This window comes from Patagioenas fasciata, chromosome 12, assembly GCF_037038585.1.
Source record: "Patagioenas fasciata isolate bPatFas1 chromosome 12, bPatFas1.hap1, whole genome shotgun sequence".
Taxonomy (NCBI): Eukaryota; Metazoa; Chordata; class Aves; order Columbiformes; family Columbidae; genus Patagioenas; species Patagioenas fasciata.
In genome coordinates this window covers 23,948,035-23,971,449 of record NC_092531.1, presented here as the reverse complement: position 1 = coordinate 23,971,449, position 23,415 = coordinate 23,948,035, and the positions used below count along the sequence as shown (strand labels likewise).

Sequence of the window (23,415 nt, the reverse complement as noted above, 5' to 3'; positions counted from 1 at the left end):
TTTTAAACTCTCCAGTATTTACTTCTAACTATGTCAAGGGAAAAAAAAAATCAACAGCACACACACACATTTAGACTTAAAATCTCCATATTGTCCTTCATAAGTGAAGTGAGGATGAAGCAATACCTATTTTCTTTTAAAAATACCAGAAGTAAAAATCAAGTATAACGAAAGCACAGCAAGAAACAAACTGTACAATTTCTGAACCGCACTGTTTATTTTGCTGCTTGAAACCTAAGTGACAGTATGCCACTATAATTATGGGGTTTCTTCTAAACCTTTACTACACTGCAGGTACAGAAATATATGGACACATTTTTGGAGAATTGACATTTTGCAAAATGCAGCAAACATTTCAATTTATACATGAGAAAAGAAGTGTTCAAAAGGGTATGCATTTCAAGTTATTGCAGGTTATTTTTGTGAGAGAATTTCTGCAGGTAAAACATGTTTAAATTTAACCAACAGTAACGTGTCAGTGTATTCAAAATCATGACAAAAATCTTCTCTCTGGTCATTAACTGCCCTTTGACAAATTACTAGGATGTTGTATGTTTAGGGCAAGATGTCAATACAGCATAAATCCCGTGGCATTTTGGTTTTCTTCTGGAGATTAAAGCTGTTTTTTTCTTGGGATAAATGCAGCAGCAAAACACAAACCAGCTGATCAAAAAAGCACTTCTGCCATAACTCCAATAATTTCAGGGCACACCAACCGACAGTAGTTTTGCCATTCCCAGTTCTTTTAATGTTTACATGACTCCACTGTTGCCTTAAGTATGTTTGTAAAAGCTTGTTTTCTGTTAGGCCAGCTTGCTGACTACAGCCTGGTTGAGAGAATTTAGTTGGTTGGTCCATTTATCTAACGCAGTATACCGTGCACCACCTCTCTTCTGGTGATCCAGTTCTAGCAGCTGGTTGACTTGATCAATTCGGCCATGTATAGTGCTAGAAGTAAATAAATAAATAACTATAAATTGCTAATGCACATGGAAATAAGAGCTGACAATAAATCAGAGGTAAAATAAGAGGTCCTCTTATACTAGAGACACATGAACTCTACTTCGGAATCTAGCAATTTATAATATATTGTCCTGAGCAGTACTGCCCATTTAGTTGTTGTCATGATTGGAAATAAGATCGACTAATTCATTGGGCAATATGTATATTATCTCCCTAGCTATGACCTGCATACAAGTCTGCAACAATATGAGGTAAACAGTTATTGAAAAGCAAGGAATCATGAAATATGGAGATTTATGTAAAAATAAATCAAAATATAAACCTACATATGGATTATATTTCCCTAGTAGATACAACAAGTTACCCACTAAAAAAAGATTTTACAAATTGTAGTCATATTTTTCCAGTCAAGGAGAGCAGACTACTCATTTGTCAACTTGAAAATGTGCTCAAAAATATACGTGGCCATAAGGACCAATTACTAAGAATAAATAATTCAACTAATTTATCACATAATTAAAGTAAAAACATGCCACTCAATCTCTTTCTATAATTTTCTTGGCTCATATCTTACAAATATATCTTACTGCTCATAAGCCAAGCAAATCCAAACAAAGTCAGCACTTTCAGGTCTAGAGTCAACCAATATTGTCACAATGCACAAAAATACTGGTTTGTTGCTTCTTGTATACTTTATAGTAATCAAAGATCAGTAATCAAGAATAAAGTACATACTTATCCAATATGCACTGCACAAGCAAGCTTTCCACATCAGCTACATCTATGTTTAACTCCTAAAAGAAAAAGAAAACTCATTATGCTGCTGCTCTGTGTTGCAACATCCTTCCAATCTTTATTTTCATATGAAGAATTTGGTTTCATTTCAGTTTTTTACTGTTCGAAACTATCAAGTCAATAATGGTCTATCAAATAAAAGTACTCCACCCCAAAGTATATATGGCAAGTGATCAAGAGATAAGTAACCTCTCAGGAGAGGCTGAAGAATCTAAAGCAAAAACTTTGGAAGCTCCAGAAACGAGTTCCTTTGTTGACTTACTGAAACAGAACAAAATGGAGCGGGGGAGTGGGGGGAACGAAACAAAACACCAAGAAATAAAATAAGACAATAATTATCAGAAAATAATGGGTCTGTACTCCAAACTATTTAGAAGGCTAACTGTAGAACTTGCTTGAGCTTGAAGATGCAGGTGTTAAGGCTAGCTTAAAAAAAGCACACGAGAGTTCTACAGAAAAATCAGGAATCGCTAATACTTCACGATATATTTTTGAATTTTGTGAATATTTGCAAGAAAAAATCACAGACGCACAGGACATGGAAATAGTGATCTATTGTCACTGGGTTTTGATTTTGTTTTTTCCAAATTAGAGAATTAAATCAGTAATCATGTTCCTACCCAGATGCAAGACTTTACACTTTCCCTTGTTATCTTTCATTACATTTCTCCCTGCCCAACTCTCCAGCCTGTCCAAGTCTCTGGATGGCAGCACAGCTTCCAGTGTCAGCCACTCCTCCCAGCTTGGTGTCATCAGCAAACTTGCTGATAGTACACTATTCCCTCGTCCAAATCATTGATGAATATATTGAATAATATAGACCCCAGTACTGACCCCTGAGGCACATTTTATCTGCCACATATTGGAAAAAGCTCTTCCTGTTGTCCTTGACCCCACTCGCCAGGTTTAATTCTAAGGAGGCCTTAGCTTTCTTAGTTACCTCTCTACACCCTCGGACAACAGCCTTATCTTCTCCCCAAGTGGCCAGCCCCTCCTTCCATGATCTATAAACTCTCTTCTTCCACTTGAGCATACCCAGCAGTTCCCTGTTTAACCACACAGGTCTCCTGGCTCCTGGCTCCCTTCTAGTAGAATAGTTGGTTTGTTCTATTACCACAGTTCTGGAATTCATATCACACAGACATTTTAAGATATCTTTTAAACAAAAGGAATTAAAATTCGGATTTCTATGTTCATAAATTTAAATTCATAATTACAATTTGAATTATACAAATTGCACTTTTTATATTTCTCTTCAGAAAAGTGCTTTTCTACACCAAGTAGAATATGGTAACTGAGTATTTCAGAAATATATCATATTACATATTATAAAAAGCATTGGGATGACACCTGCAATTTACATTTTCACCCTGCCAAGCTGCCAGCAGTGCTTCAGTACTACCTTGTGGTTTAGATTATATTTTAGATGTTCTATTTCTGGAAGCACTGTATTTATTTAAGAGCTTTTATTCACAATTACTAATTTGCTTAAGCAAATGCAAGGCTCTGCTGACACATACCTTAGAAATAAAAGGAATATGTATTCTTGTGTAAGGCTTAATTAACTTTATAAGCACTTGTGTTCTGATGTTTCGCAAAAGCTCTGTAAGAGAAGAAAAAAACCTGTAAAAACAAAAGTACTGAAATAAAGACGCAACACAGCTCTGAAGGTGGACTTGAGTTGAAAACTGTTTAGAGATGGAGCAATGTATTCCCTGGTACAAATTTAAACTATTCAAATTAACAGGAGAAATCACACAGATTAGTGAACAGTATGTCTGCCCCTCTAATTTATAGCTAGAATGCTTGCCTTGTACGAAAGTGAAAAGAGCTATTCTTAAGGCTCAGTGACTCACATACGCATGAACTTCATGAGGAATATTCACATTTTAGGTTAAAAGATCAGGGCCTAATGGTATAATTATGATGTGGAACTGAAGTATAAAACAGTCTGCATGAAGTGGCTGATTCTGCTTACATAAGATTGTGCAGCAATTGTTTTAAACATTTTTACATTATTAAAGAAAAACTTGATAAAATGAAAGCAAAAATTACAGCTGTAAATTAACAGAAAAAGACTTGGATCCATTTTTACCTAACTAGTTACACAAGGAGTGTTTATATAAAGAAAAATAATACCGAAGACCAGATTAGGTATCTCAATAAAACTAAGGAGATTAAAAGAATGAGGCAAGGGATATAAACATTATAACCATGAACATGCATTCTGTATTACTATAGAGTGGAAAAGATGAGAATCTCTTTTTTCCCCCTGCATATCACTAGCAGACTATTATCATATAAGGAGTGAAACTCAAATACTGTTCAGTCCTTTGATTCAGCTGTTCTCCTCTTGCTTTCCAGTTCTGTCCTACTTTCTTCCTTAAGCATCCCTCTCTAACCTTGCAGAGCCTCCCTACAAGACTTTGAAGCTTACCAGTAGTCCACACAAACAGCAGTAGAGGGGATATATTTAGGTTCCCCTGCTGTTTGCTATGTTCTCTTTTACAAACAAATGTAAGAAAACCAGGTCTCCAGATTTAACTCTTCCCTTTCGTGTAACTATCCAGCTGAATGATCTTGCAGTGCCACAGTAAGACCAGGTCTTTGTGAAAACAGTAGTTATCTGAAAAACTCCATGCTATGTTCAAGTGAAGAGACTTCAAAATTCTCAGACACATGACAAATGCAGGGGGTAACTATAATATATTAATGGGAGGTAATGGCACGTGTTAGTGTGTTTCCCTGTTTTATTAAATATAGGTACTATAAATCCAAACTTTGGTTTCAATATACACATTAGAATTATGTATCTTGTTACATATTTTATTATTACACATTTACTAATGCAACCTTCAATACACTGTCTACATATTTTGTCTTTAATCTGGAGCAGAAAGTTAACTGTATAAATTAGCAAACGTCTAACTTGAGACTGAGAAAAACCACCTTTACAAGTAAGGCTTGCCCTCATTTAATCCTTCCAATGGAAAAAAAAACCCACACCACTCAAAATATTCAGTGCCTAACACCACTGTAAATATTATCTTAAAATATCCACTCTTGCTAGAACTTTCTCCATCATTCCTGCAATTCTTCAGAGTCATTCTACACGTCTGCATGCATCTTGATCATGACCAACTTCTAAAGAACTTGGAAACACTAAAGGAATCATCCACAAGTAATTACAAAGAACCTTCATTCTACCAAGAAGAAAAACAAACAAGTAGTGGGGGAAAAAAAATAAAAGCCTGCAAAAATACCTTCAATGTGCTCCCTTATGAAGGGATCGTCCATGATGTTGCTGTGATTTGTTTTCAGAATCTTCTCAAATTCAGTGATGTCGTTATTCTGATAGGCACTTCAAGAAAAAAACCCAAAAGACCAAATTATTATTTTTAAAAGTTAAACAGACTCATAAGACTGTGTTCTACTTCTTCTAAAAAAGCCCTGTATTTAGTTTTGGTGGCAAATAATTATATTCAGAAGCTTTATAAGGAAAAACTATTTCAAGATGAGATGCAACAGAAATTACTTTTATCCTATTCAAATTTTAGTAGCATTTACCAAAGTTTAGTATGAACATTTAGTTATTCCACAAGTGCACTATAGTTTTAAAACCTTTGTACTTTAACAAGTTACTCTTTTAAAAAGTCTAGACCCTAAAAATAGCCAATTGTGAAAAGTACCATTACTTGAATTTTGGCTTCATGAAGCCACACTTCATGGAACTAATAAGAGCCTAAAGGGCTGTTGCAGTTTCTACAATGTCTGTCTTAAGCTGAATTCTAAAAATACTGAAAGGTGGAAGAAATTCTGACTTCCAGGATTAACCATCAGTAATTCTAGCTTAATATTATTACACTGTTTAGATTCTTATTTATAGCTTATTTGTAGTTCTGTATTGTTTAACTAGACAATCTTGTTCTCTGAGAAAGGATTACAGAAAGAAGGTGGGTCAGTCATCTCAGTTTCTCGTATATAATAAGGCAAACCCTAAAGACCAGTTGCACTGCAAGGTGGGACAACTCTATTTAAGGAACGAAATAAGGTTTTTGCCACTGCAGAAGAAATTCACTGTAGTAGAAGATAGCGTATTTCTGTATAGTATAGTATATAGTATAGATACTTTGGTAGATAAACAGTCTGCAAATATTTGCCCAATATTTATGAAATACCTGTGTTAGCTGTGCAGAGAAAAGCCACCTCTAAAAATATTCCACTTCTGCTTTGAAGACTATATATTTTTATTTTCTGTTCTCTTCTCCAGAAAAATCAAAATCTTACCTTACTAAATTTGTCATTGCTAGAATCTCTGGATCATTTTTGTATGGTTTAGCCTACACAGAAGAGAAAGCATAATACGCATGTTTAGATTTTCAATATTTTTTTCCATTTTCGTCTTATGGGTAATTTCCCTATCAATTCAAAAAAGCGGGGGGAGGAGGGAAGGAAAGAATAAAATACCTCCTGAGAGTCAAATGGATTTATTCCAGATTTCATGAGCATGTTTGCTAAGACCAAGTATTTTAAGCAAGTGGTTCTTCTGGGGCTCCCTGATTCATCATAATTCTTGAATGCTTCAAAAAAATCAGTATGTGCCTTTTCAAACTCTCCTTCTCTTAAGTGCATTTTGCCTCCACATTCTGAAAAGAAAAAACACAGATGAAAAGGAACACTGTGTGTTTGTTGCCGACTACAACAATTGTGCTCAGAAGTTCCATGCTATTTCTAAATAGATTACTGAAATATTTTCAGGAGTCCTTTCATTCTCTGAGGCATTAGGCCTTTCACATACAGCATTGCCATTTGAATAAACCCATTTCAAAGAAGAAAAAACAAAAACGCAGCCCACACCATAAATCTAAAAGCACACTAATCCTCACAGCCAGTAATTATTTAACCTTATGTTAAAATGCTGTAAAAACTGTAATGGCATTTATCTCAGTTTCAAAGGCAACAGACTTGCTATATTTACGGAATTTTCTCAATCTGTTGAGCAAAACCACACAGAAAAATTGAGGAATACTTTATCTTTCCTTTTATTTCTGAAGTACCCACTGCTGCCTGATTGCCTGCACAAGTGCCTACACTAGGGGAAGAAGGAAGGCACAACAGCATTCCGGAGAAGGCTTTTTTCAAGACCCGCAACACATTTCCATTATAATTCGTCATTACGGATAATAAAAAAATATTTTCAAATGCATCTTAAAGCCCTTCAGTTCCTGATGAATTTTAGCAAGGTGAGACATCAAACACGGATTTATAAAAGGAGAGTGCAGAAATAGCAGTCCCTCCCGCTAGCAGTCCTGTCAAGCCTTTACATTTCTCCTTTGCGGATGCCTTTGCATTTCTCCTTTGCAGATGGCTTTGCATTTCTCCTTTGCTGCCTGCCATGGTGTCAAACAGCTCAAAGTCTTCCTCTTGTTCTGCTATTGCTTCTCTGCCACAGTCCACGTGTCCTGCCCCTCTGACCACTGCGGCTGGCACTCAGGCACCAGAACAGCAGAGCTGTTTGCAGGAGGCAAACATTAAATGATGAGACTGTAGCCACTGCATTTGTAGTTCTTTACTTTCATACAGCTGGTCTGCCTCTGAATCTACAGGATCTTCTGTCTTCTTTACAGTTGGAACCAGAAAAAACATACCAGATTTTTGTAAAAGTAATCTGTGTAACAGACGTTAAATGAAAAATTCAAGATTAACTTGCCTCTGATAACTCCCATGATCAGTGGATGAGGAATGGCTGACTTGATGTGCAATGACTGTTCATATAATGCTTTAAGTTTTTTGTTATTTTTCTGTGCTGTATACATTTGAATTTCCAAAGCATAGATTTCCAATAGTTGAGTACCTTTTTTTAGATCATCTTCCCCATCATCAGTCTAGAACAGATTAAATAATAAATACTGTGAAATTTTTAGAGAACAGTGATTTCAGTTTTATTACCAAATCCTCTCAGTAATTTCCCATCAGCAATAAAGATGTTCCTATTAAACCAAAACATAATACTCAAATAACTTATCACAGGCCAAGTTGTGAAGACCTTTATTTAAAAAGTCAGTATTTTGGTTTATTTAAATGTTTTCCTTGCAACAAATTTCAGAACTTTGCCCTTTATTATTTTCCAGTTCCCTTAAACCACACTCTCGGTATATCAATGCAATGACTGACACACATACATATATATAATACATACAACTCTTCTGCTGCCTATAACAGAACCATTTCCCAGAAATTTGGAACCCATTTTCCATGCTGGAGGAAGAAAAGGGGACACAACCAAGCAGAGCAGGCTGCATGGCCAATTCCCCCCCACACTTCCAAATGCAAAAGTAGCAACTGTACCTCCAGTTTTCAGTAAAGCTCACCTTGCATCTTCACTGTATTTTAAAACACATGTCTATATATTATAAGCTATTCATATGTGCTTCTCATACCTGCACCTAACTAAAAGGAAACGTAATCTACAGTTGTGAATAATTTTTTAAAAGTCATCTTTAAGCAAGGATAAAACATCATTTTTTTGTTCACGCTATCAGATCACAAATGAAAGCAGGCACAGTATTTTTCCCTCTGTGCTAAAGCTCAGCAAGACGCCTCAAAGGCCAACACCAGATGTAAAAAAAAGTAAGTTGTTTACTAAGCTACAGTGATTTAGAATATAAAGGTACCTGGCATGACTGATGCAGCTGACGCAAAATCTTTTGTAACTTTCCATATTCTTCTCGTTCTAAATATAATTTGCCAAGCTGTAATGAAAAAGAAGCTGAAGTACTATTCTGTTAAGGTTTCAAAATTATCATTTATAAGAATTAGCTGAAGGTGTCACAAAAGCAAAAAATAGTAAGTTATATATTTTACCTTTGTGTTTGTCTTAAACCACAATCTATCATTCTTAGCATCTTTCAGAGCTTCAAGTGTTGTTTCATAGAATTCCTGAAGCAAATCCATCTGACATAAAAAATCAGAATTCTATAATTGTAAACAGCAAATTTGTACCTGTTAATAAAAGTCAATCTGAACAAACTAAAAGTGCATGCTTGAACTTCAAATCTGCAATCTTATCAAATGCCTGCTTTTAAATTGTAAAGAGCCCCTAAGTAACAAAACTTAAGTACATTTGCTTTTATTATATAAAATAGATACAATTAAAAAGTATTCACATTTTAAGATTTGCAACCATCTATCCTGCTATTGAAAAGCGAATGCCACCTTATACAAGCCCATCTTAGATAACCAAGTATTAAATGTTTTTATTGTGTAACAAAAGACAAATACTAATAGGCAACATTGCTCCTACTTAAAAGAAGAAAAACAAAAAAAAAATTTACATATCAAAAAGAAAATATGATTTACAAAGAGGGAGAAATGGCAAAAGGAAAAGATGTTTTCTCACAGAATCACAGAATGTCAGGGATTGGAATTGTGTCCGTAATTGCGACTAGGTCATAATCACCTGCCCTAACACAGGTTTCTAACTCCTCCTGCTTATTCCCCATGCTGCACGCATTGGTGTGCAGGCATTTCCGAGAGCGAGCTGAGCACACCCATTTCACCCCAGGGGTATGGAAGGCCTCCCAGCCTTCATCACCTCTAGAGTGATGCCCTACTGATGCAAGCCCAGCTACAACCTCATCCCCCTTCGAGTCTAGTTTAAAGCTCCCCAAATGAGCCCTGCTAATTCCTGTCCCAGCATCCTTTTGCCCCTGCGAGATAAACCTTTCCCACATATCACTGTTTGGACTGGTGTCTTGTAAAACCAGCCGTTATCAGAATCACAGAATCACAGAATTGGCTAGGTTGGAAAAGACCTCACAGATCATCAAGTCCAACCCTTGGTCCAACTTCAGCCCATTTACTAGATCATGGCACTAAGAGCCATGTCCAATCTCAGTTTAAAAACCTCCAGGGACGGTGAGTCCACCACCTCCCTAGGCAGGCCATTCCAATGCCTGATCACTCTTTCCGTAAAGAACTTCTTCCTAATATCCAGCCTAAACTTCCCCTGGCAGAGTTTAAGCCCATGTCCCCTTGTCCTATTGCTAACTGCCTGGGAGAAGAGACCAGTTCCCACCTGACTATAACTTCCCTTCAGGTAGTTATAGAGAGCAATGAGGTCACCTCTAAGCCTCCTCTTCTCCAGGCTGAACAACCCCAGCTCCCTCAGCCTCTCACCATAGGTCATGTGCTCAAGTCCCTTCACCAGTCTTGTTGCTCTTCTCTGGACCCGCTCCAGCACCTCAATATCTTTCCTGAACTGAGGGGCCCAGAACTGAACACAATACTCCAGGTGTGGCCTCACCAATGCAGAGTACAGGGGAAGGATCACTTCCCTTGTCCTGTTGACCACACTATTTTTGATACAGGCCAGGATACCATTGGCCTTCTTGGCCACCTGGGCACACTGTTGGCTCATGTTGAGCTTGCTGTCAATCAGTACCCCCAGGTCCCTTTCTGTCTGGCTGCTCTCCAGCCACTCTGTGCCCAGCCTGTAGCGCTGAAGGGGGTTGTTATCAAAGAACCCAAAGCCCTGCCTGTAGCACCAGTCCTGTAGCCAATTGTTCACAGACTGAATTTTTCTATTCCCTCCCATATCATCACCCAAAACTGGAAGGAGGGACGAGAAAATCACTTGAGCCCCAGACTCTTTTACCATCTGTCCCAAGGCCTTGAAATGTTTTTCATTCCCCTCAGACTGCGGGATGCAGCTTCATCCCCATCTGTCTGGATTCTCCTTTCTATACTGTCAGTGCTGCGTGAAAGAAAGCTCTTGAGTCCAAACTGTTTTCTTGCAGTAAAACCCCAAAATACAACATCCAAAACGGAAACCAGAGTACTGACTGTGACCTTTAACAAAGGTGCTACAGAAACTGCATTAGTATTGTTTACAGCCATTGTTCTTTTGGGGATAACTTGATGTGTAGCCACAGGTAAGAGCTCCAGATTGACCCTCCAAGGCAGTGAGACCAAACACACTGACCTCTGCCAGGATCGTCTAAGACAATCCTTTACATCTCAAGAGCTTTACATCATTCAGCTATTAAACTTGCATTTCCTCTGAGTGGCAGGACAGGAAGGATTGTGACAATGACAGAGGAGTCATCACTAAAGACCAGTGATGGTCTGCATGCAAGTGCTACTTCCAGGTAGACAGTCAGAGGAGATCTCTGCTCTCTGTAAAGCTCCCACAGCACAAAAGAAGCTGGGCTGTGTATCTATGAACACGTGCCTCGCTGGCACACTACGCTCAAAACCAGGCAGTATGCAACACCAGCACTTCATTGCAGAGTTTTCAAAGGTTTCCCTCTCCCCACAAAGTAAAAGTATTGTTTAATTCCAAATTATTTTTGAGAAGGCACAGAGAGCATGTAGCTACTGTGCTAAAAAGATAAAAGCATTTACTTGGCTTATTAGCATAGAAACCTCAGGGAAGTATTGCTGGAAAAAAAAGACAGATTTATGAAAAGTCATGTATGTTGATAAATATGAGAGATATCTTTTAAACATATAACAACAAATTAATACTGCAAATGTTCTCTATTAAGATCAAAAAATCCCCAACCAACAGCCTACCATACACAAAAAAGTCCACAGTTAAAAAGGCACACCATGAACACAGAAGAACTGATGATCTAACCTGCTTGGAAGTAGATATATAATCAAGAATAGAATTGATGGATTTTTCGGAGTAATTCCTTGTAACTGCACTCCGTATGTAGGTCAACAGTTGTTTATATCTGTTCATCATTTCAGGAAAATTAGTCTAAAAGAAAAACAAAACTACATTATATTTTTTGTTTTCATTATTAAAATCCAAGTTATATCTTGCAAATACACACACAGAAAAGAAAGTATGACCGAAAGACTATGCAGTAGTGGTTGCTATGAGGAACTTTTACATTACCGCTCTATTCATAAGCAGCAAAATCAGGAATTACTTCAGCAAGACTGCATGGAATAGATATTTAAAACACTTCTATCGACAAAGAAGGCAGAGTTGGCTCTACAACTATTTGGAGCAGTTGCATATGTAGCGTGTAAATTTTTCCCGGATTTGTTCTGGTGAAGTACCCATCTATAGAAATGTTACGGGTTTCAGCGCTCGGATACCTCGGGATAGCAAGGCCTGAGCCCCAGCTTGCAGAGGTATCAGCTGAGCCCAGCAGCTGTTCTGCATCCATTTTGCCTTTGACTTGCAACCAACACATCATTTCCCTCCCATGTCTGTAGTGGCCATTAAAAGCCACAAAAGACAAGTTCTGGCAGATTGAGTTGTCATAGCCATAAATTAGAATAGTAACTTAAGATCCCTGGATCAAAAACATATTTATGCCTTTTACTCTCAAGTGATGGCTGTAATTCCTACCAATTTAAAGTTTATTTTAATCATCTGTTTCAGAGCTTTGAATCCCCATTCTCCTTTTTCACCTTCAAGCTCCAAAACCTGAAATAGAAAAATTTTTTCAACGTTATTTAGGAAAGCTTTATTCAAACTTAAATTGATTTGCATCTTGTTTAAAATGTACACATCCCATACATGCCTTTCCCCCCCACTTTGATCCTTACAAAGTCATGTTTCACTCTGCCCTCTTCTTCAATTTTACTCTTCCCCGATATTATTGAGAAAGTTAATGAGGGGTATGTATCTTCTTAGTTTTCCTAACTTAAATGCCATAGGGAGGGTGAATTGTTTTGTTCTCGTTGTCTAACACCAAACAGTAAACTTTAATGCCACTCCATAAATACATATACACAAAAAAGTTGTAAAGCCTCCTGCAAAACTGTTTCAAGCCACCCCTTGACTAAATTAGTCAGAAATTTACACTTCTGAATTACTACAGTTTCTTCATATATCAGAAAGGCTTCTAGGCTTTAACGTAACATAATTAATTTTACATTATGTTTTGTAAGCAAAACTTTTAGTAAGTTTCTTTAAGTCATACATAAGACTGTTAAACACTATAAACAGGCCAAGAGATGCAAAAATCTATTTCTCCTTTAAAAAGTTACATCTAACATATTGCTTTTGGGTGGCAGCGTGCAAACATTAAAAAATTAAAACTGATATGAAGGAAAGAAACTCTGTGTCATGTAGCATTTATACATTTAAAGCTTTGGAATCAGCAACCCAAATATAATACCTAAGACACTGGGGAAAACACCATTGCATTTCAAAAAAATGAATGGATCTGGGTTCTATAGCTGACAGATGAAAACACACTTGGACTGTTTAATTAACTTAATAAATCCTGAAGATTTAAAACTCAGTTCTGCAATAAACCAGGAGTATTCCATGTTCTATTTATGCTCCCTGGGAATGATGCTGGAAGGCAGTCAGCCAGGACTCCAAGTCGTCCAAATATAAGCTTAGCACATTAATAAGTTAAAATCTAAACATTACTATTAAAATTCCAGAAAACAAATCAAATGCTAAGCAAATTTTAAAATGTGAATTAATCTAAAAAAAGCCCCAAACAAACACATAAAATATAAAGACAGAAAACCTTCTGAAAACTGCTTAATGCTGCTTTGGGATCATCTTCCTTCAAAGCTTTGGAATTGTAGTATTGATTTTCCAGATCCACATTTGGTTCAGAATTGCTGTCTTCAGAATATTCCTATATTTTAAAGAAAAAAAAAAGGGGGGGGGGAAGGGCAAATTAAAATGAGAGAAAAAAAATAAAGGTTCAGAACATCTAACATTCTGCTGAAAATGGATAAAATATATTACAACACATTGCTCAAACTGACCCGGAATGCTTGTGTATTAACAGAAAATTATCAGTTTTGGAGCTTGAAACAGATGCGGACTCTCAGGATGATTTCATCCCTCTCCCATTTCTCGGCCAGCCCCACCATCCACCAGCACTTCCCTGTCAACAGATTCCTTTCTGGACTCGTGAACTCATAGCTCTACCAACTCTGCATTTATGACAAGTACAGACTGTATTACTAAAATTCTGCCAATTTTGGTGTTTAAGGACAGCCGCCTAATAGCAGATGCCATTTCTGCACGGGGGAGAGAACATGCTGCCCACTAGTCTTGTACGAGGCACTCTATTATGTGACTTTGGCTACCCCCAGAAAAGACTCTGGCTGAGTTGCCACACAAGTAATGATTCAGCAATGCAGGAGATAAAATGCTCCCATGAATCTCTCTCTAAACTGCCTTTTAATGCCGTAACGATTCGTACTTGTCTAAGGAAATTAAAAAAAAGAATAACGACAGTAACACCAGCTGCTTCTGTGCTGAGAAGCGGGAGATGATTGAGAAAATGCTAAAGATACTGCCAAAAAGGGCTGGGGTGGGGCACAGGCACAATAATTTAATCAAATAATTATCATGTATACTAGCGCCAAATAAATTAAGAATTTACTTGTACCAATTATTACTTCATCTAAAGAAAAAAAGAAGTACTCTGAGGCTTTTTCTGCTGGGAAAAAACTAAGTATTTTGTCTTCTTTTGCTGAAGGACAATGTTGTATGTCTGAATTAGAAAACACTAACAAAGCTCAAATAATTTAATTTGAGGTTTACGTGAGTCAAAAATGTATCACACCTCTGCATTTTCAAGCCAACTTCTCTCACAAGAGTGCTACCAGGAGATGAACTGCTGAACCGAATCTGTTCAGATCTCCAAGTTACCGTCAGCAGAGTCACCTTCCCTTGTACCATTCTAAGCTGTGCATAGTCAGGTGCCCTTCTTTAAGCTGGCATTTCTTCTTTTACTGTACTTCTTCATTAGGCACATTTATTCTTTTGCTCATTCATACATTGTTAATATTAATGGACTCCTTCAAAATCATGGGAAGGAACGAAAAAAAGATGAGGCAAAAGAAGTTTTAAATTAGCTCTCTGTTCCCTACAGTGCAGGCAAATCTTTCAAAGTTTAAGTTTTCTGGAGTTCTAATGGAAGAATTAATTATGGAAGCTCACAGTTGCCCCAAATTTTATTAAACATAGTCCTTGAGACATTTATCCTTTAGCCTGATAATGTTTCTATTTGTTACATGTAGGCAAGTTGTTCACATATTTATACTCACACAATGTATTTGTCTTTAGTGAGAATCAATGGACTTAAAGGCCTAGGGAACTCCACAACCCTGTTTTCTGAATTCCCAGAGAACTATAAAACTTAATACTGAAAACTGCAAAGAAGACAGGAAGCAAGTGTCTCATTTCACTGGGCAGACTTTCATTCTGGTTATCTTGTTTTCGTGAATTCTTTATCCTATTGACCCAACATTAACGGAGCCGCTACAAGAACACGCACACGATGTCAAGAGCTGTAAGCGTATCAGGCACCTTGTGAAGAGATCGGTTGCCAAAGCTTAAACAACACAGCATTTAAGATACGTGTCATCAGCTGATGTCTTGTTTACACTAAACTTGAACAATGGGGAATATTTTTGGCAGAAGTATCTATCTGTAAAGATAAAAGGAAAGCAAACTAAATTAATCCCTTTTAGGAAGCAATGTGCTCTGTTAGCCTCAAGCCAGAAACATCTGAATTTTCATCTTAGCTCTGGCAGTGATTCTGGATGTGGACTCATGAAGGAAGCCTTTTATTCAGGTAATTTTTCTCAATGCTACTTAAATGTTCCACAAAGCTATTTTCATAATAATATTAATACATAATAAACAATATGTGTTGAGAGACAATTTTTTGCCTAATCGAAACACTTTGAAATCAATCAAAGGTAGTGTCTGATGTTCTCACAGCTCTGTTCTTCCCTCACTTGATGCCTGTTTGCCTCACGTAGAATTCTGGATGTTGATATGGACTCAAAGGTCTAAGGGAGATAGGGCTTTCCTACTTCTGGAAAAAGCAACGTGCTTACTTTAAAAGATATATTTAGACTTAATGGCTGCAAAGAAAACTTTCAAACCATGAACCAACTATGACATGATGTTGTGATTCTGTAGATTATAAACCAAAGATCAGCCATGTAGATACTGCATCTTAATTTAAGCATCAATGCTAATTATGCAAGTGCTGATCAATTCAGGAGGACCAGCACTTTAATCTTGCGAAGCAGAGATGGCTTGGTGCAGTACCATGCCAATGTGAGAACATTCGGCTTGTGCCAAAAGCAAAATGAAAGGGGGAAAGGAGAACTGTGAAGCTGTCTCCTCCAAGTTCAAACTAAGAAAAAGATGCATTTCCTTCCCAGTACTGAAACCAGAAAAGTTCTTTTAACAAAAAATTCAAATATTAAAGGCCTAAGCTTTCCTCACCCTCATTTTAACACCCCTGCTTCCTGCCCCAACAACTTCCCCGACTCAACCCTTTTAAAGTTTGTTACACTGAACAATGCAGTACCAAAAGAAAAGTACACAAAAATTAGGTAGAATATCTGGTTTACAGAAAGGATTTCTACATAACTCTAAAAATCTCTACCATCTACTTAGTATTCTGTATAGTGATGAAGACCTTTAATTATAACTTCCAAACAGAAGAGCACTTGTGTGATATACTGTAGCTCCAGCTGATGGAAAAAAAGGAACAGGCCTAAGATTTTTTTTGGTAAGATCTTGGTGATATTTTTTAAATGGATATCAACACTACCAGTACGAGTGAACACAAGAGAAGTCTGAGTACACAGAACTGATCTTTGAAACGTATTTAGTTCTCCCTTCCTGAGAGGATCAAAAGAAACGAGTAGGTTTTTTAATTATTACTCATGAAATCAGAAAACCCCGATACAGCTTTTAAAAAAAGTAGCTAAAAAGAAAAATTATGACATTATTTAAGCACTGCTCCACTGAAACTCTGCATCCAATCCCATCACTTTTTGGGGAAAGAAAAACTACCACGCTAGTTCAACTGTAATGGAGATAAAGCCTCTGATGTAGCTTCCTCTGCCTGGAACATAGCTCTTTCAAACCATTTTAATAAAAGTTAAATTAGCACCAAGGAACCAATTCATTTTACAAGTCTTTATTACATTACATATTAAGTTTTCACAAAATGTATTTCATCTAGTAAACAGCTTTAACACATTAAACCTTAACTTCTAAAATGAACACAGGCAGAAGACAGTTCACCCCAGTCAGCTTTCCTCGTCCTTTCTAGGGCATGGATCCATTTGCAGTTTCTCCGCAGCGCAGGCAGGCTAAGAGCATTCAGCGCTCCCCAGCCCTCTCTGTTCTGTCTGCTCCTGGCATCCCCTGTCCCCTCCACTGCAGCCATGCACCATTTTATGCTGTACAAGTCCTTGGTGGCTGATCCCGCTCGGGTTGAGCGACCGGACCCGCCAGCGCTCACACACAGTCCTGGGGCTGGTGAGACACGGCAGAGGAGCCGGTGACCCGGGACGTTAAAACCGGCCACGCTCACACACAGTCCTGGGGCTGGTGAGACACGGCAGAGGAGCCGGTGACCCGGGACATTAAAACCGGCTGCGGTGCCAGAAAACTGTAGTGTGAGCTGTAGTCCATGTGGGCTCAAGAGATTATACAGAGCTCCTGGAGCACAGCACCTCTCCTCACAGACAGAATATAGATTAACTTGGAGACCGTAACACTGTATCAGTGACATTTAACGGTAAATTTGTGGTATTCTGGCAGATTAGCGTGGCACGTTAACCCGAAAAAGTTAAACGTGCAAACCCAAAGATAGCTTTTATGAAAACTACTGTTGTTTAGTTACTAATTTTCCTGTCTTCTCTCTTGCCAAAAGCACTTCCTTAACCTCAATGGCGAAGTGGCATGATAATGTAAACTTTTACTTCTCCGTTTATTATTCACTGGCTGTATAGGAACCAAACTCCTATTTTGCAAACTTTTTTCTTAAAAAAGGGAAAGTAGCTATTCAGAGGATAACTTTCCAGACAAAAGACACAATACAAAGAGTTCTATTTCTGCAGAAATTTATCCTTCAAGGACATTGTTAACAATACTTATTACTGTCAATTTTCAATTGCTGGTAATTTTACCAAATTTCAACCACTGGGCTGACTCAAACCATTCTTTTTTTATTAAGTGCAATTGTTTGTGAGAACAAGTCTGGTACAAATTTGATTTTACTTCAGCTAACGTTGTTTCATAACCATGGCACTGAGGTGGTCTGCTATATCTAGGATTTGGAGTGAAGACCTGATATTTTGCAAGAGAACTTGTGATGTGGGTTGGGGGGTTGTGCGTGTTTGTTTAAAACAAACAAATGCCCAAATGAGGCCAACTAAAGACAAAACAAAAACCAAACAAAAGCACCCCCCCAAAAAAAAACACAAAAAAGCCCACAAACCTGCAAGTAACTCCTAAATATATTAATATATTAGCTTGCCAGCTGAATTTCTCAAACATTTCATCTATAATTAATATGCACTATTTTCACATAGCTCATATGCACTGGCTGCAAAAGTTACCAACCGAACCCCATTTGCTCTTCCTGGACCACTGGCCCCAGGACGAAAAGCAAATAACAGTTTCTGTGTGCATTTGCCACTGGTATCCAGGCACATGAATCTAAAGAAAGCAATCAGACTGGAATGCAAAAGAGTAAGAGGGAAAAGAACAGAGACAAACCTTCAAAGTAAACCCAAGAGTGTTATTTGTGTAAGAAGAGTGCAACCACTCAGCCATGCTTTGGAGCCCTGGTTTTCTTTTCCACATTGCAGGTCTCTGCTCTCCTGCAGGTCACCCGGTGCCTGCTGCCTCACACAGGGGCTGACACAGGAATAAGGAGTCTGGGAAGCCAGCGACTTGCAATGGGGTCAGTACAATTCATAGAAAGGCAGCGCCCTGCCTTTGTTTTATTTTATTTTAAGCAGAAGTTGGAAGATGCACAGAAATGAGACCGGAGACCCCAGAAAGAAAAACCTGCTATTATGAGAAGAGTATTGAAAAGAAGTGCCTTTTCTTTCTACCTCTATCACACAGCTCTCCTCTAGTTCCCTTTAGGCATCGCTTTCTAAGAGTCCAGTTTTTAGGATAACTGGGATCTAATTTACTTCTGTTTAACTCCCACCTGCATATCAGATTCTGGGGAGCTCTGTTCTGAACAGTGTGTGGAATACTCTCTCAAAAAGAAATTAGAACTTATATCAAACTTGCCAATGTTCAGACAGAAAGAATTTACTAATTATTCTTATGTTTTTGCCTCAATACTTCATTTTGAGCAATTATGGTAATGGGTGAAATAAGCCACAAATATATTAGTTTTCTGTTTAAAGATGTCTGAAGAGAATGCATAGAATATCAGCACACACACTGAATCCATATAAAATAAGAAACTAATTAATTCAGAGACCAGTATATAACCTGTGCTCTGTGAAGCTCATTGAACTTTTTTTAAAATCACAAACTAATGTAATTAAGCATAAGAAAGAAACAGAAGAGAGTGAAGTGGATCTGCTTCATTAGATATTTCCCTAGTTCTGAATGCTTGTTTTTGCAGCAACAAAACTTCTTGTTCAAAGTATATATGTATTATTAAAAATGATGGCAATACTGCCTCATAAAGAGGTGGGAAGAGATGACAACATCTGCATGAAATTTCAAGTGTATCTTTTAAAAAAATACATCAATATAAGGTAGGAGAATTTCCCTGCCTACTGATGAGATTGCTTAGCAAGTTTGGTAACATACAGAAATTCCTTTCGAGGATCTCTCTTCCTGTTGTAAAGAAAGATCAAACCAATCTACATTTACTAAGCAACCTTTCTGATAGCTTGAAATAAAAGGAGTGCCTATTTCCTAATTGCAACCCAGCCTGAAAAGGGAAACCCTCAGTGATTTGAGGGTGCGCTCCCCACATCTGAGCCACATCGACCCTCTGGAACCTGCAGCCATCTCACCAGGGTGCACACTGCTGGAATTGTGCACAGCTCTTCTGCTGAAGTCACTGAAATGACACAACTCTATAACATAAAAAGACAAGTTGCCCAGCAAACAGATTTGTCTGTCCTTCCCCCAGATTAAAGTTGAATTTCAGAACACAGTAAAATGTCTCACTAACAACACTGAAGACAAATTCCTTATTTATTTAAAACGAAACAAAAAAAAGATGTTTTACAACAACTGTCAATGTGTTGTCATTGTGCCTGAGAGAAGGGCTGAATTTAGTCTCAAAGTCAATTCTAAACATGGCTTTTTATCTGAGACTGAAACCAAACATTTACAATGGTCCTTCCCTCTTCCTCCTCATCCACCCTCACACTGAAACTACTAAAAAGAACCAGGACTGAAACCATGTAAGGCACCTAACAGCACCACACTAGAAATTAAAATTGCGTGGGTTTCATAATGACCAGTAGACACTATTCTGTTCATTGAAGCATAAAGTGGAATAATCCATGTTATAATCAAGGCTGCCAGTGTACGTTATTAGCAAATTGTGAAGCTAGGTCCATCCACCCACAAATATAAATGAAATCCTTCCTGATACCAAGACCTCCAACATATAAAGTTAACTTCTACAGGATGGGTTGAGGTCATTTATGTGCAAACCCTTGACTTTTAACGCAATGAAAAACTAAGCAGAAACAGTCAGCTATGATCTGTCAATTGGGTGGTCTTCAGTTGTTTAACAGTCTATTAATTAATTATACAGAAATCCACGAGAAAGCTAGGAGAGAGCTGGGCCTGCAGAATACCCCTTCGCATTTCAGTTCAAGTGCGAAACATTTGCATACTTCAGGAAATGTAACTGACTGGTGCTACACAATCAGCAGGTCAAGAGCACATTTAAAGAGGAACAGCCACAATCTCCTGTAATAAAAGTTGACAAAATGAAAACTTTTTTGGGAATCTTCTTTTCACTATTATTTTTATCCTAGTAGCTATCCTGGGAGACCTGAATCTAGTTTCACCATACTGTGTTTTGACAAAAGAGCTATTTCATCCACTAACGGTTTCTGTAATTTCTGCCTCTCCTCCTATTCCTTAAAAAAATATTCACCAACACTCACACGTGCACTTTAGTTTTCAATTCTGTACTTATCTGAGTATTTTGCCTTGTATCTTTTTGTTTCTTTGTTTCAAACCCTTCTGCAGCAGCCCTTCCACTGAACTTGAGAACCATGCATTCCCTTATAGTCTTCTCTTAATTTAACTAGATTTATATCAACATGAAAGGAAGAAATCAGGCCCTGTCTTCAGGGCCTTTAACTATTTTCCAAAACAATTTTGCAGAACACTGCAATTACAGTCTCAAGCACATTGGAAAACAACGTCCACCCATGGTTTGTTAGTCCAAGAACGCTGAAACGAGTCTAGTTGGAACACCTTTATTCTTCAATTTTGGTGCTTTGGTTTTTTTTCCTCCCATCAGTTATAAATCCAGACTAAACGTAAAAATCTGTTTTATTTTAATATGTAGATTAACTATTATTTGATGCTTTATACGGAAGTTACATACTGAAAAGGAAAAAAATTAACGTCGTCCTAATTATTTCAAGCAGAACTTTTAAATTTTGCAAAGGTCTGGGCTAGTGGTAATTAATGATGAAAACGTTGCAGGAAAAGTTAATAGTCAAGGGCTGAAATTTGCCATAAGCAAGAAGTTTCAGGAAGGTTTTTCCAATGAGGGAAAAAAGTACTTCAGGACAAAGAAAAAGCATTGGACCAGCAATTATTCTTGCTGGGAAGTGACATAACACATCGTGAGCTACGAGCTACATTCTTACTCAAACCTATATGTAGACAGCTTCATTTAAACATGGAAAAAATGTAATTCCAGTGGCTTCTCTACATGTCCAGTTCTCGTGTTATGGATACTCAACAGGAATTCTGCTGTGTTTAGTATTCCTTCAGTTGTGTCATACAGAAAAATAAACATAGTGTTTTAAATCAGGACACAGGTTTCAGTGTTAGTGAAAACGAGTGGAAATTGACTTTGAAACAAACTGAGTCAATAAATATTCGTAATAGTCTCCATGTATTTCCTCTAGAAAGCTTGCTTCTCAAAGTTTGTGAATTCATTCATGGACTTAAGTGAAAGACTAACAGTTCTTGGAATACTGATACGAGCAGCTCAGAAGGTTAAGACAACAACACATGTCAAACAAGCACTCTTATGTGACTTTAAAACACTCAAAAGCAAAACCAGGTGCATGTATTCTATATGTCATTCGTTCTGAGCAGCTCATAACATAAACTGCCCAGAAACTGTTTCAAATAAAATCAGACATGTCTTTTAAGTGTATTCATAAGAAGCAATGATTATCAAATAATTCGTTAGCAAGCAAGTCATCCGGGGGCAAGTGTCTGGGGTTTTTCAGTTAAATTGCAGTGCTGTAAATACAGGTTTAGCTGAAATTAATGCAATACAGACTCTCGAGTCTCAACCATACACAGCTTTTTAAAAGAGTGTTTCTGTTTTCAAAACCTATGCAAAGTTCAGAAAAGCAGAAAAACAACCAAACTAACCTCAAGCTCCAATATGATGATGGCAATAGAGTCACAACTAATCAGACATCGCAGAAAACACATCTTGTTTCAAATATAACAGCTATTTAGTTTACTAACCTCCCCAAGGTGGTTTTAATCATTGGAAAAAAGAAATTTCTTATAATTCGAAGGAGATTTGTTACATCAAAACAACCCCAATATATAACCAATTTCCTCCAATAAATCAGTCTGTTGCTAACTGCAAGCAACATTTTTTAACTGTAACAGGTTAGAACAAAACCTGGTGTCAAAATGTGACCACATAAAACATTAAAAACCCCAAACCTTGCAATTCAAAAAAAAAAAAAAATCAACCAAACAAAAAAGGGCAAAAAGCTCACCAAGACTAGAAGGGCAAAAAGTTAAAAACCAGTACACCCTTGACGTGTTGCATCCCAGACCGGCTGTGTGGCCATTTCTCCTCACTCCCGTTTCTCTTGGCCCCACTTTTTGCTCAGTTTGACGCTCAGGCCGGCACACGAGTGACACCTGCCCCCACGGAGCCCTCGCAGCCGCGGGTGGGGACGAGGCCTGACAACTTCAGGACTTCACTTCGTGCCTGACGCTTCGGTCAGAGGCGGGGGGAGGCAGCGCCGGAGCAATCCCTTGCGCTACCCCCTGTGTTAGACAAACGGGGGCCCGGGCTCCCCGGGCCCGAGGGGGCCAGCGCGGGGCCTAGCTGGCCTCCGGGCCGAAGTTGGCCTGTTTATCCGCGGAGAGGTGGCAGGGCGCCCGGTGGGGCCTGCTCTCAAAGCAGCACCCGCTGCCCACCGCCACCAGCCCTCCGCCCCGGAGGGAAACTCCTCCTGTCAGCGCTCCCTCACGGGGCAGCACCCGGCGGGGCTGCTGCTGCGGCGGGCGGCGGACGCGCCGCGCCAGCACCGGCCGAGGCGGCACCGCTCCCGCGAGGCCCCCGGCCGCACCGCGCCGCCGACCTCCCCGCGCCTTCCCGCGCCCTACCAGGTCGTAGTCCTCCTCATCATCGCACATGAAATCATCCTCCATGTCAGACATCTTGGCCGGAGGACGGGCGGGGGGAGGGGAAGGGGGCCGGGACAGGGAGGAGGCAGCGGGGACGGCCCCTTCTCCCACAACCCCGCGCGGCGCTGCCCAATGTGGCTCCGCTCCGCCCGGAACCCGCTGCCGCCCGCTCCCCTCCCGCCCCCGGTCGGGGGCACACGGAGCCCAAACCGCGGTGCACCGCCGCCGGCTTCCTCTCCCTGCTAGCAACGGGCCCCTAGCAACCGCGGCTGCGGGCG

At 38.8% G+C, this 23,415-nt stretch overlaps 1 protein-coding gene across 2 annotated transcripts; it reads right to left on the bottom strand.

Annotated features, from left to right (window-relative positions):
* Positions 1–193: 193 nt before the first annotated feature.
* On the bottom strand, positions 194–23,224 carry COPS2 (COP9 signalosome subunit 2). 2 transcript variants are annotated; one of them, XM_065847663.2, is made up of 13 exons: positions 23,117–23,224; positions 13,266–13,379; positions 12,128–12,205; positions 11,399–11,524; positions 8,623–8,733; positions 8,433–8,510; positions 7,469–7,643; positions 6,226–6,404; positions 6,046–6,098; positions 5,022–5,119; positions 3,279–3,361; positions 1,699–1,757; positions 194–948 (listed from the first exon to the last, which is right to left on the bottom strand). In XM_065847663.2, exons 1-13 carry the CDS (start codon positions 23,168–23,170, stop codon positions 804–806), a joined length of 1,353 nt encoding a protein of 450 aa, XP_065703735.1. In that variant the 5' UTR covers positions 23,171–23,224; the 3' UTR covers positions 194–803. The 2 variants fall into 2 exon arrangements, with proteins under 2 accessions (XP_065703735.1, XP_065703736.1); XM_065847664.2 differs by having other exon boundaries at positions 8,623–8,712.
* Between the last annotated feature and the right edge of the window lie 191 nt (positions 23,225–23,415).

What these genes read in the sequence shown, in the direction of transcription:
- COPS2 (XM_065847663.2), bottom strand. Translation starts at nt 23,170, where the DNA reads ATGTCTGACATGGAGGATGATTTCATGTGCGATGATGAGGAGGACTAC. An exon ending in ATGAGGAGGACTACGACCTG is followed by an intron (nt 13,380 to 23,116) that starts GTAGGGCGCGGG and finishes TTTAAAATATAG; the next exon opens with GAATATTCTGAAGACAGCAA. An exon ending in GCAATGACAAATTTAGTAAG is followed by an intron (nt 5,120 to 6,045) that starts GTAAGATTTTGA and finishes TTTTTCTTGAAG; the next exon opens with TGCCTATCAGAATAACGACA.